General features: G+C 39.6%; 1 protein-coding gene and 1 long non-coding RNA gene across 2 annotated transcripts; both read left to right on the forward strand.

The window, feature by feature from the left end:
• Nucleotides 1-1,790: 1,790 nt before the first annotated feature.
• On the forward strand, nt 1,791-6,181 carry LOC135582994 (putative glucuronosyltransferase PGSIP8). Its single transcript, XM_065120609.1, has 5 exons — nt 1,791-2,330; nt 3,240-3,498; nt 4,463-4,664; nt 4,879-5,026; nt 5,239-6,181. Exons 1-5 carry the CDS (start codon nt 2,080-2,082, stop codon nt 5,780-5,782), a joined length of 1,404 nt encoding a protein of 467 aa, XP_064976681.1. The 5' UTR covers nt 1,791-2,079; the 3' UTR covers nt 5,783-6,181.
• A 1,447-nt stretch (nt 6,182-7,628) lies between these two features.
• LOC135619038 (uncharacterized) lies at nt 7,629-11,841 on the forward strand. The gene is made up of 2 exons (XR_010489280.1): nt 7,629-10,224; nt 10,478-11,841. It is a non-coding gene; the product is annotated as an uncharacterized LOC135619038 (long non-coding RNA).
• The last annotated feature ends 686 nt before the right edge of the window (nt 11,842-12,527 follow it).

Consider the following 12,527-nt stretch of genomic DNA (forward strand, 5'->3'; position numbering starts at 1 on the left):
AAGTTTTGGCCTTGCAAATGCTTAGGTCTGCAGGACTTTGGAGAGATGAAAACAAAGGTATAGGAAGAAGAGTGAGAAAGCGACTCATGTTGTCATCCTCCGAGCTATCAACCTGCAAACAAAAATGCTTTTGCCATCTCTCTCTCTCTCTCTCTCTAGATATATATATATACTGAACAAGGTGCCTTGTTGATCTTGTTCTTATCCTTGCAGAATTTAGCCATATTGTATAAGAAGGAAAGGTGGGAGAGAGATGGGATGATCAAAAGTGCAAATCCCACTCATTAAAGAAATATTCAACACAACAAATTAGTGCATGACATACATATATATATATATATATATATATATATATATATATATATATTGACATTAACATTTGGAGTGAGGATAAGAACATTAAAGAAGAAAGGCTCAACACAGCTGTGTGTTTAGGATTATTGTGGTAGTTGACACCCATTGATTTAGCTGCCAACTCAGCTACAGTTGATTGGTGGATCTATTTTTTGACATTGGCATATGCCTTGCTCACATGCGACTAATTAATCACTTGAAATCGGTTTGAGGTCTAATCTTTACTTTCATGTCATCGTGATCAGAAGAAGATCAATCATGCTTTATAATTCGAGTGTTTGACGATTAAAAAATATGCAAAAGAATGTATGAATGTGTAGAATTACTATCAAAGATAAAAATAGTATAAGAATAATCATCTAAAATAGTATGAACATATTTTAAGGAAGAATAATGGTTTTAAAATAGTAAAAACTTATTTTAAGAAAAATATTATGGTTAAATAATATTGAGACTACAAAACAGAAAATTCCTGAATTATTAAGACTTTAAATAAAAAGATATTTCTACGAGTATTTTTCATGAGATACATCATATTAATAATAAAAAATGACACCCTAAAAGACATAATTAAATATTTTCTCAAGTTTTAGCCATTTAGTAAACACAACATATTCTTCGTATGAAAGATCGATACAATCCAATTGTCCATTTTATCGTAACTTTTCATCTTGACCGTCCAATTATTTTTGAGCAAATAAAATTTTATTTTCAATCCTATGAAATCAAGTTTAAGATAAGATAACGTTACAATTAAAAGAATTCGATTGAGACAGGGATCAACTATTCAGGGTGACATAAACACAGTTATGCATCGATTTGTATGGATCAAAATGATATAATACCTATTAAAATTGGATTGCAGGCAAAGAGGACTTGCAACCTCCAAAAAACGAAGACAGCTTCACAAGATTACGTTTCTTATGAGATCAACAAACTTTTGAGCACGTTAGCGGAGTAGTCGGATCCCATCCAAATGTAATTCTAAATATAATCATGGAGTTCTCGTATGGGTCGTCCTGTGGAACATTAATCGGTCCATAGTTCGTACAACGGCTGTAGGGGATCCTATTTTGTTGTTTTCCGCGTTCACTTTTAACGGTTCCCTGTAATTAAACCCAACCACTAATGGTGTCTGATACACGGATGAGACCTTTTACTGTACCCGCATCGTTACCGGTTGCCTCTCTGCCGGCCCGATCGCGTCTGTCCATTCGTCAGGCGGGTACGTTTGAGAACGCGTGCCAAAAAGTGTTTTTGTTGATGTATTTATGTGTCTTAATTGGAAACGCTTTAGTTACGAGTTCAGGTAAGACGAGATGTTGGCGCATCGTCCCGACCCAGTTGATGCGCGCCACGTCATTTTGTCGATTTCTAAGTCGTTGCTTAAATCGATTTGTCAACCGGCGCTAATTTTAATTCGGGCCTCTCTTTGAGCGCCTCCTCACTGCCTCTTTCCCCGTCTCAATAGAAAACCCTCAAACCCTCTCTCTGTCTCTCTCTCTCTCCCTTCCTCTCACGGCAGTAACCGGCGAGCCCTCGACCGTGTTCCAGGAAGTGTGCGTCGGGTCGGGACGGGCCGGAGCGGCGGGGGAGCTGTGCCGGTGAGGGGTAGCTGAGATCTGGAGAATGGGACACGGTGAGGGGCGCCGGAGGTGATGATCCGATATCTGGTAGCATAAAGATTTGATATTGGGTCGTTTTAGCTTAGTGTTCGTGAGCGGCATGGATGGCGGGGGGCGACTGTGGATCCTGGTGACGCTGCTGTTGACGCTGGCGGCCGCTGCAGCGGCGGCGGCGTCAACGACGAGACGGAGGCACGCGTACGCGGCGATGATGTACATGGGGACGCCCAGGGACTACGAGTTCTACGTGGCGATGAGGGTGATGATGAGGTCCCTTGCGAAGCTCAACGTCGACGCCGATCTCGTTGTCATCGCCTCTGTAGATGTCCCCGTACGATGGGTCCAGACCTTGTGAGATCTCCCTCCTCATCCTACAATTCTTCTCTTTTTTTACATTACTTCCTTCGATCTATTTGATGGCATCGGTTTTCTTAAGGAGTAGATTTACTAGTTTGTCTTTTTCTTTTCCCCAGACTTTCATATGGTAAAATTTAACCCAGAAAAAAGAACCCCTTTTTTTCCCATTATTAGCGTCAAACAATTGATGGTTGGATGGCCTTTCAATATTAGAGATCAATTTGTCCTTTCTCTCGTTTATTAAATACTAAATAATAAAAGCAAAATCACTTAAGATATCAATTTTTAGTTTGGAAAGTGTAAAATAGACATTTAATGGAAAGAAGAAGAATGCTTGCCGACGAGGGCCATCGTTAGTCTTTATGGGAATCGAGGAGCCTTGGCTGGTTTGTGGTCTTGGTTTTGTTGCCGTGTCATTGGTACTATCGGTGTCCTTTTAGTGCTTTGAAAGCAAAAGGACGCGTGAAGGAAACAAGTTGTTCCATATTACTACCCCTACTGTTCTGAATATTAGCAGAATTAACCGATCTGCAATCAGAAATATTATATATTGAAATTTTTTGCTCAATTTAAGAAAATGATTGGAATATTTGATACATTCAAGAAAAGACCAACAGTGTATAGATTTGTAATTTCATCTGATTACCGGTTATCTAGTTTTTGAATTGATCAATGAATACTAAGACACTCTTGATTTTGTTTTGTTTTTAATCATCAGCAAGATTAACTGCTTCTGTCATTAACCCTGTTATCATGCTTTTTAATTAATTAGGAAAGAAGATGATGACAAGGTAAGCCTAAACTTTTAAACTTTTAGGATTGGGGAGACAAATGGATACTGACTCAGTTTGGCCAAGTAGTCTCTGACCACTCACAACTATTGTTTGATGGTTGATGTGACAGGCAAGAGGAGGATGGTGTGAGGGTTGTCACTGTTGAGAATTTGAAGAACCCCTATGAAAATCAAGACAACTTCAACACCAGATTCAAGTTGACATTGAATAAGCTTTATGCATGGAGTTTAGTTTCATATGATCGAGTTGTTATGCTTGATTCTGATAACATTTTCCTCCAGCGTACTGATGAGCTTTTCCAGTGTGGTCAATTCTGTGCTGTCTTCATCAACCCCTGCATCTTTCATACTGGACTTTTTGTCCTTCAGGTACACCCTCTAGACACTAAATTTAATTTTTATGCCCATTGTTTTTCTTTCATTAAAAACCATCTTTTATGTGCTATCGGACATTGAAATAACAATAAGATTAATATTGGGATTCATGAGTCAGTTTCAAACTAGGTTCAAACTAAAATCCTTGTGTGTTAGCAATTTACATGGAAGGAAGATTTATCCCATTGTGTAGTGCTAGTTGCTTAAGCTATGACCAACAATCCCGAAATTACAAGTTTTTTCCCTGCTAAAAAAGAGTTAGCATCTCTTCGCCCTCATTTTTGTCAAACACTTTACCTATTATGAGATGGAGGTGATGGAAGAGATGGAAAAAGGCAGAAATTACTACTCCTTGTTGTTAACAATAATCCATGATTCAAACTGATTTGCTTGAGGTGATCCACAGACCACCACAATCCTATCCTTTCAACCATTCACACTGTTCCTATAGTCTGATTGACTTATTGTGTGACTTTCCATAAAACTTTTTGCTGCCTGAGGATCATCAGGATCCAGGCAGTATCGAGGCACAAAAAGGAGTAGTTCTATAGCATTTTCTGTTGCATGACTGGTAGATCAAGATATAAGATGCATATATCCAATTCCATAGAAAAGAGAAGATCAATGAGTAATGATATCATATTGGCAACAACTAAATGCTACTGAGGTTACATCATGTAATTTATGATGATTACTATGTGATCATCATCTATATATATTGTTGTTTTAAAAAATTGCATTAAAACTGGGAAGTCTCTCTTGAGGTTGTCACTCCTTTCTCTAGAGGTGGAGGATCTAAAACCATTGATTTCTTAGCTTCATCCCTAACTAAACCTTGTCCAAATTTATCGATAATCTGAAGTTTAAGTAATACTTGGATGGACCTGCCACATCTTGAAAGGGGAATACCAAGGTCTTCTTTGAAATCTAATTCCATTCTTTTCTGTTTGTCTGGCAGCCTTCAATGGATGTTTTCAAGAACATGCTTCATGAACTAGAAATTGGACGTGAGAACCCAGATGGAGCTGATCAGGGCTTCCTTGCAAGCTACTTTCCTGACTTGCTTGATCAGCAGATGTTCCATCCACCTATCAATGGTACCAAACTTGATGGTACCTATCGGCTTCCTTTGGGATACCAGATGGATGCTTCATATTATTGTGAGTGCAAGAATGATCCCTTCTCTGATTATTTTGTTTCCCCTACTTTACAACATGCCAGTTTATATGATAACTCAGTGTTTTCAGGTTTATGATTCATTTGAGTGTTTTTTTCATACAATGTAGGGGGTCTTTATAATTTTGTGCCTCGACTAAATAGTAAGTACCTGGGATCATCATTTTGAGCAATTGGCTTGGTTTGTTTTTGTTGCAGATCTGAAGCTCCGGTGGAGCATACCATGTGGACCAAATAGTGTAATCACATTCCCTAGTGCCCCATGGTTAAAGCCCTGGTATTGGTGGTCTTGGCCTGTCTTACCATTGGGTCTTTCATGGCATGAGCAACGTCGAAAGAATCTTGGGTAAGTAAACAAGCACTTGCACACCTGTGAACTGTGACGATACTCTAGGAGTACCATGTTTGATTTTTCATTTCTATTTACCATGTGGGAAGGCTGCATTAATGAAATTTGCCTTGTGCTTGACCTAAAAGTAGGTATATTCTTCTGGTTCTTGTATCAGACATCTTGTATTGGTTCCTGAACTTTTGACAGGGAGATGATATCATGTGCAGGTATGGTTCAGAGGTTCCGGTGTTGCTGATCCAAGCTATAATGTATGCTGGAATCATAGCCGTCACCAGGTTGGCACGACCAAGCTTGTCGAAGCTGTGCTACAACCGACGTCCAGAGAAGAGCATCATGATCTTACATGCAATGCTTAAGGTGGCAGCAATGTGGTCTATACTTGCAGCATACACCGTGCCATTCTTCCTCATCCCGCGTACAGTGCATCCTCTTCTGGGCTGGTCCCTTTATGTGCTTGGAGTTGCTTCTCTTTCTTCAATTGTGATCAATGTCTTTCTGCTCCCACCTTTGCCGGTCCTCACAGTGTTGCTAGGAATATTGGGTTCGCTAGTTGTGATGGCATTCCCTTGGTATTCAGACGGTGTTGTTAGAGCTCTGGTAGTGTTTGCTTATGCCTTTTGCTGTGCTCCAATGGTATGGGCATCCTTGATTAAAGTGTCAAGTTCCTTGCAGAACCTACTTGAAAGGGAGGCCTTCTTTCCCAGACTAGGGGAGTCCACACAAGTGCCTGAGTTCAACAAACTTTATTAATCTGCACAAATGACCGGCTTTAATGGAGATGATTAGATTGGCTAATCTATTCATTTTGACAATTTTGTTATTCACTTATATCTACTTTGTGTAACATTATGACAGTTTAATACCATATAGAAGAGGCAAATGACTAATTGGCAAAGATGGGGGTTGTCACTCTGGTGTTCAGGGGATATGAAGAATCATGATAAAATTTTGATCATTCTCCTCTTGAAAGTGAAGCACTTCAGTTTGGAAATGGGGTTTTTTCTTGATCTTGATATCTTAGTTTGAAAATAATAATTCTGTTGTATTTCCTGTGACAATATCGAGTGTTTTACAAAGGAGATTTTGCATTGCATGGTGCTAGTAAGAGTATAATGAGATGATCCCAAATGGTTAAAACATTAAGTTTCATTAACGTTTTGATTTTATTATTGTTGTTGTTCTATGGTGTGCTGATAAGAGAAGAAAGCCTACAATCATAATATGTTGGATATTTTTTTGGTTAAATTTTGTTATTGATAATCATTTTTTGCTATTGATAATCATCTGAAAGAAATAAAAGAGGAAGACATCACTCACTGCTGGACCCTACATTTCAAAAAAGGATATTTATGTTCATTTATAAAGTGTATCTTTGAAATATTAATTAAAAAAAAAAGATTGTTAATAGAAATCTTTTTTGATTTTGTTTCTAGTTGAAAATAAAATCATATCTCATGATGATTTTAGATGTTTGTTTGTTTTATCCACTTGTTATAGTTTAGTAGTTCATCAATGACTCTTATAATATTCAACATAACAAATTTTGACCATAAAATTGCAATAGGTAAAAGATTGGAGATTAGCAACAAAATATTTTCTATTCTTTTCAAAAAATATTTCCTATTACCCTTTCATAAATAAAAATAAGAATCACAGTTTGAGTTCCATTATTTTCTTTTTGAATTTTAAATTCCCAAAACAACTAGTTTAAGATGATACTTATTTTTTTGATATTATAATAGTTAACTTGTTGCTATATTTTTGGATTATTTGTCAGGGCTAATTGCATATCACTCTATATAGTATTAACTATCTCTAGACTTAAAAAAAAATATATTAGAATCCTTATAATTATAAAAATAAAACATTTAAATCCATTTACCTTAACATATCGATTTTATTAACGAAAACATGAAACCAATATAAAAAAATAATTTTAATATTTCAGTTAATGGTGACGGACGACATCAGTGGTGGCAGATGACAGCATCGTTGGGGGCCACAGATGACTGCTATAGATGATGAGAGCAGCGACGAGAGATGGAGGTCACCTTGCAATTGTACCAATACTGATATAGATGCAAAACAATGAAAAGACTACTCATTACGTCGACATAGATGTAATTGCTAACTGATGTTACTCACTGAATTGGCATCGATGTAAATGTTAAGCAGTCCCTATGTTGCTTTGGATTTATGTCGACATCGATGCAGATATCAAACGATCCTTTTATCACTCAATAATTACGTCAATGTCAATGTATACGTAGAGTGACATTTATCTCTTGTCGTTACTCTTCTCATCCATAATAATCAATCATCGCTTCCAATGATATTGTCATCCGCTACCACTGACGTCACAACTAGAATATTAAAATTATTTATTTATTATTATTTTTTTTATCGATAAAATCGATGATATTAAGATAAATGAATATATATATATATATTATTTTATAATTTAAATATAATTTTTTAAGTCTAAAATTATATGGGTAATATGTAATTACCTATTGTAATCCCCCAAAACACAAAAATGTGTTCTAAACAGAAAATAATTACTTAGTTGTCGATATATTATAAATCCAGCGGGTGATCTAAAAATTTGCTATAATCACAAAGCGTCGACGTTGCCGCGCGAGGCGAACGGAACGACTCCGGCCTTCTCTTGGCTCCCCTGCCGGATCCCTCCGCTCTAAGTCCACCACCAACGTCGCACCCGCATCCGATGCCGCGTTCAGCTACCCCTCGAAGGATAATCGCGAGTTTGGGGGGCTCATCTTCGCTCCTCCGCCGCCGTCATCATCAGCCCATACGACGAGAACCGCGGGTGTGGAAACCGTCCTCTCCGCTGGGTGGCCGCTACCGCTGTTTCCGGTCCACCTCCAATATCCGTCCCGCCAACGCGCCTTCAAGGAGAACCGCGAGGACTACCCCACCCCTTTGAGGAATCCGGAAATCCCCGCGCAAACGCCTCCGCGGTCATCCACCGCCCCACCGGCCACGGGGAGAGGATCGAAAGATGGCGGGACATCGGCGTGGGCGCGATCCCCAGGCCGATCGCCTCCGCCCTCCGCATCCTCCTCCGGCGGAAGAAAGGCCAGCTACGGATTCTTGGAGGGATCGCTTCGGTGCAGGACGGAGCCCTCTTCGGTGGAAGAAGATAAGCACCAGCTAAGGATGCAGAATTCGTGGTTGCTACTGTGGCGGTTCACCAACGTCCGGGGCGTGGCGGACGCACAGGTGACCCTGAAACTGTGGGATACATCGATTGTTGGACTCAATCATCATCACATTTGAAGAAACCAAAATTCAATTTGCTTCCTGCTGATATAAATTGACTTCAAAGATGACATACACAAACAAAATATGTAGACAATCATGCTAGAATTAATCAATAAACTTAGGTCATTTGGTTTAGACCTATTTCTCTTAACAATTAGGGCATATAGTACATGGAATTGTAATTTGATCTATGATGGCAGATGCATCATCCTGATTGTTTTAGGAACTTTCTAAATGATTATAAGGATTAGCTACTTTATCCGGAGATAAATGAAACCAATAACTAGTTGTAACAATTTGCTCTCTTCATTTGTAAGGAAGAAGAAAAAAGAGCAATCTGTTGTTCTATTTTCAGAAAAAACTATGAACTAAGGAATCTGGTTGCAATGAAGCGAATCCTGATTCGTTTGGATGCTTGGCTCCCAGGTTCAACTGCTATGTCAATGGGAACCACATGCCAAGAGACACTTTGAAGCCGTGGCCACATTAGGGAGGTTTCTGGGAGTTGTCTATCTCTTGCTTCCCTTGGTTGAAGGAGCCAGGGTTCACATCCGCTCTAATCTAATTGACAGCACATTTTTTCCCATGAAATCTCACTTAAAAACAATTACCTGGTTGAATTGAGAGGACCAGAACTGTCAGGATTTATTTCTAAAAGCTAATCTCTTACCTCTGTGTATTGCATTTTTGCTCAAATTTCAGATGCTTGTAAGTTTTAGGTGGATAGATAGAAATGCTCATGGATTGTTACCACAACGTTCTTAGTTTTCAGAGAAACTGAGTTTCCATTATATTCCTTCTGTAGTGGTTCCACTAATTGTTCTTGATTAACATTCCACCGGGAAAAATCTATGCCATAAATGTATTGCAAGCGTTCCATGGTCAAACTTACTCTGTTCTATTCTTCCAGCTGTTTAACTAAATTCTGTTTGTGTACCTAACTTGCTACAATTCATGGATATATGTGAGTTGCATTGAACATCTTGAAAGGCATTGCGGATATAGATGGAAGCTCTGCTCCATGGTATGATTTTTTCATTTAGATTTACTGTTGATGTGGGAAATAGTCATTTGATTAAATGTCAGCTCGTGCTGTAAATTATCAAGTCTTGCAACCCTTCATTGCAACCTAGTAAATTATGCTGGCTATGGCTACCCTCAAGTAAGCATGCAAGTATTTGGCATTATACACCTCAAAAGATCAGCTATTGGTACCAATTGCACTAAGGGCCTATCGATATTGTCTTGTATTTTTCATGACAGTAAGTGAGAAAAACACTCTTTTTTTTTTTGGCATTTTGAAAATAGTAACAAGTTTGGCATGGGAAACTTGCAAGTAAATGATTCTGTAACCAGTCCTACTATTGTTGTTGTTTCTTAAGATGCTAACTGGGGCCTGATCAATGTTTCTCTTGCACCATGTTAAATACATAGCTGGCTCATGACCTGCATGCCTTTCCTCAAATACTTGTCATCCATTAGATTTCATGTTTTGCTTTGTCATCAAGGTTTTTTTTAATATTCAGAATTGATGTTATTATTGGCTTTTATTTTCTCTATTTTTGTTACTTCATTAAACAGCAGAGAACATACTCAATGAGTTGTTGAAGACAACACTTTTGGAAATAGAAGGGATTAAGTAATTGATGCAAATATTTGAAAGAATCCCAATATAACAGGCTAGTTGGCATATATATAATGGTTGTAAGTAGTGTTGTATTAATGTTGTCATCTTGATTGCTTAGGTATTGTTGTTACCCTTTGTGAGGTTATTGTTGCTTGTGGTGCTAATTCGTTATCATGTTCAAGATAAAAGCAAATAATGAGAGAGAGCTCATTCCATAAGCATGAAATCTGATCTCCAAAGCCATGGCATTAACAAAACGAAGCAGCCTGTGTATGAATTGGTATGCACTCCCTGGGTCTCCATTATTTCCTGGAATTTTAGTGCTCCTCTCTGCTTCATTTATAATCTTGAGAATGTTCTGTGATTGCCCCTTTTATCCAAATGGTATAAAAATAAAAACTTAGTAACTTGTTGTCTGATACATGTAGCTGCTTGATCTACAATATAGTATGTTCTTACAGGAAAGAAAAATTAATAGGTTAACCAATGAAATTATCTTCATATAACTCGTTGGCTCTCTTTTGCTTTCGTAGTGAGCCCCAGCGACAGTGTTCTGTGTCCAGACAACCGAGCTGCACGGCTGCACTTGTCACAGTACTGGGAGCAAATATGTCACCCTAATTACTGGGAAGAAACAAGCAAATTGTCTACTTTTCTTCTAGTATTTGAAGAACTCCTTTTGTAGATGAGCTACTAACAGATCTATTTTTTGGCAGATGAACGAAGCAAGCGTTAAGAGGACGACTGATTCAAACTATGACAGAGGATTGCCGTGAGTCTTCCGCCATGAGTTGGCATAAAAACGAATGCACTCAGACCATTACAAGTAGTTGCACATTGCTCTCATGAAATCACATATTAGACCAGGTGGTGGGATTATAGTGCGAGCATCGAGATCATATTAAAGGTCTCCTCGCTGGTCCGCGGCGCCCCCCCGAGGCGTGCGGCATCGCCGCCGGCGACGGCTCTCTCATGGAGCAACCGGAGGGCCCGCTCCCACCTCCCGCGTCCCCCCTGCGACGCGGCGGCCTCGTTGCGGCAGATGCGGGCGAGGCGGAAGACGAAGAGGCGGAGGCCGAGGATAAGGTCGGCGGCGCCGGAGGAAGGGAGGCAGGTGGCGGCGAAGGGGAGCTTGAGGGCGAAGGGGCAGAGGAGGGAGAGGAGGAGCTTCCAGTGGCCGTGGCCGCCCCCTGCGAGTAACTGCAGCTTGCCTAGTACTACCATGTGGAAAACCATCGCTGCACTCTGCAGCAGCAGTGCCCGTCGCGCTCTCTGCGTGCTGCCTTGGTTGGCCACGCTACCGAAGGACGCAGCGGATGCTTGCGTCTCGATGTGGGACTACCATGATGCCGCCTGCTACTGCTAGTGGCGAACGCATAAGATGCCCTTTTTCCAACATTGCCGCACCATCACCCGGTTCAACATCCCGGTCCATGCGGGATGCTTTAATCATTCTATGAAGCATGGGTCCGGTTCAAACTCTCTGCTGTCCCTTGCGGTGGACGAGTGCTTCCGGCCACGTCATCTTTTCCACCATTCGCCGTTCTACACGTCATTGACCGAGGCGGGCCCAGCCGTTTGGCTTTCTGCAAGCTGACATCTGGTCCGCGACATTGTCCGACGCGCGGAAACGCTCATATACGTCCAAAACAAGATATGAAGGTGACGCGGTCATCTCTACTTAGGAAGTCCAATGATCGTGTAGAACAACTCCTCGTCCCATCCAGAATGTGACATCTCTCCTTGACTCGAAGTGAGTTATACTCCCTCGTTGCTCTATGCTCTTAGGGCATGACGCTCGTGGAATCCTTGGTACATCTGTCTCGTTCCTTTCTTACTTGGTTTTGATGTGGAGAGATCTACTAGCAATCAATGCAAGATCAACACCATTAAATGAGATGGAGGATGCCTAACTCAATAGAATCTGCTCTACTTGCCATGCCACTACCAAATCAAAATAGAGAATATTTTGTTTGAAAAAATATTCCCTTATGATCTGAATACTATAAAGGAGTCACTACACAGTTTTAACATCATAAGAGATTAATCGAATGACCTCAATTTAGCTTTATTAGTTCAGGAAAATGTTAATAATGCTCATACTCTGGTTCATGCTCATGTGCCTATGAAGCTTGCCCGATGTTGTCGATGAGATGACTCCTACGGTTACTTGGAGGCTTACGTGCACTTAAGTGTATATTTCATAATTGATCTATACGAAGATTAAGGCTAGATGGATTTTTCGATCTAATCTCTTTGCTGCTCAAGTCAGTTATCGACAAGAGTAGAGTAATTTTAATAAATAATCATTAAACTTGATTTTTATGATTTAATAATGAGTTGAATCTTGATTAGGCTATCATCTTTATTGGAGCAAATATTTCTCCAATCAAGTTTACATTTATAAATTTACATTATCTTCATCTTTTTTAATATAGTTTTTAGTATTGTACTAATTTTAGACATTGATTGTAATAAAACTATCTGAGATACGATACATGTTAAGCTGGCAGTTAAATGGATCCGCATTATGCCTTTGTCAAGTTTGTAGTCCATTGGGAAGTTGGATCACTCAAACAAGAA

This window comes from Musa acuminata, chromosome BXJ2-8, assembly GCF_036884655.1.
Source record: "Musa acuminata AAA Group cultivar baxijiao chromosome BXJ2-8, Cavendish_Baxijiao_AAA, whole genome shotgun sequence".
In the NCBI taxonomy this organism is placed as follows: domain Eukaryota; kingdom Viridiplantae; phylum Streptophyta; class Magnoliopsida; order Zingiberales; family Musaceae; genus Musa; species Musa acuminata.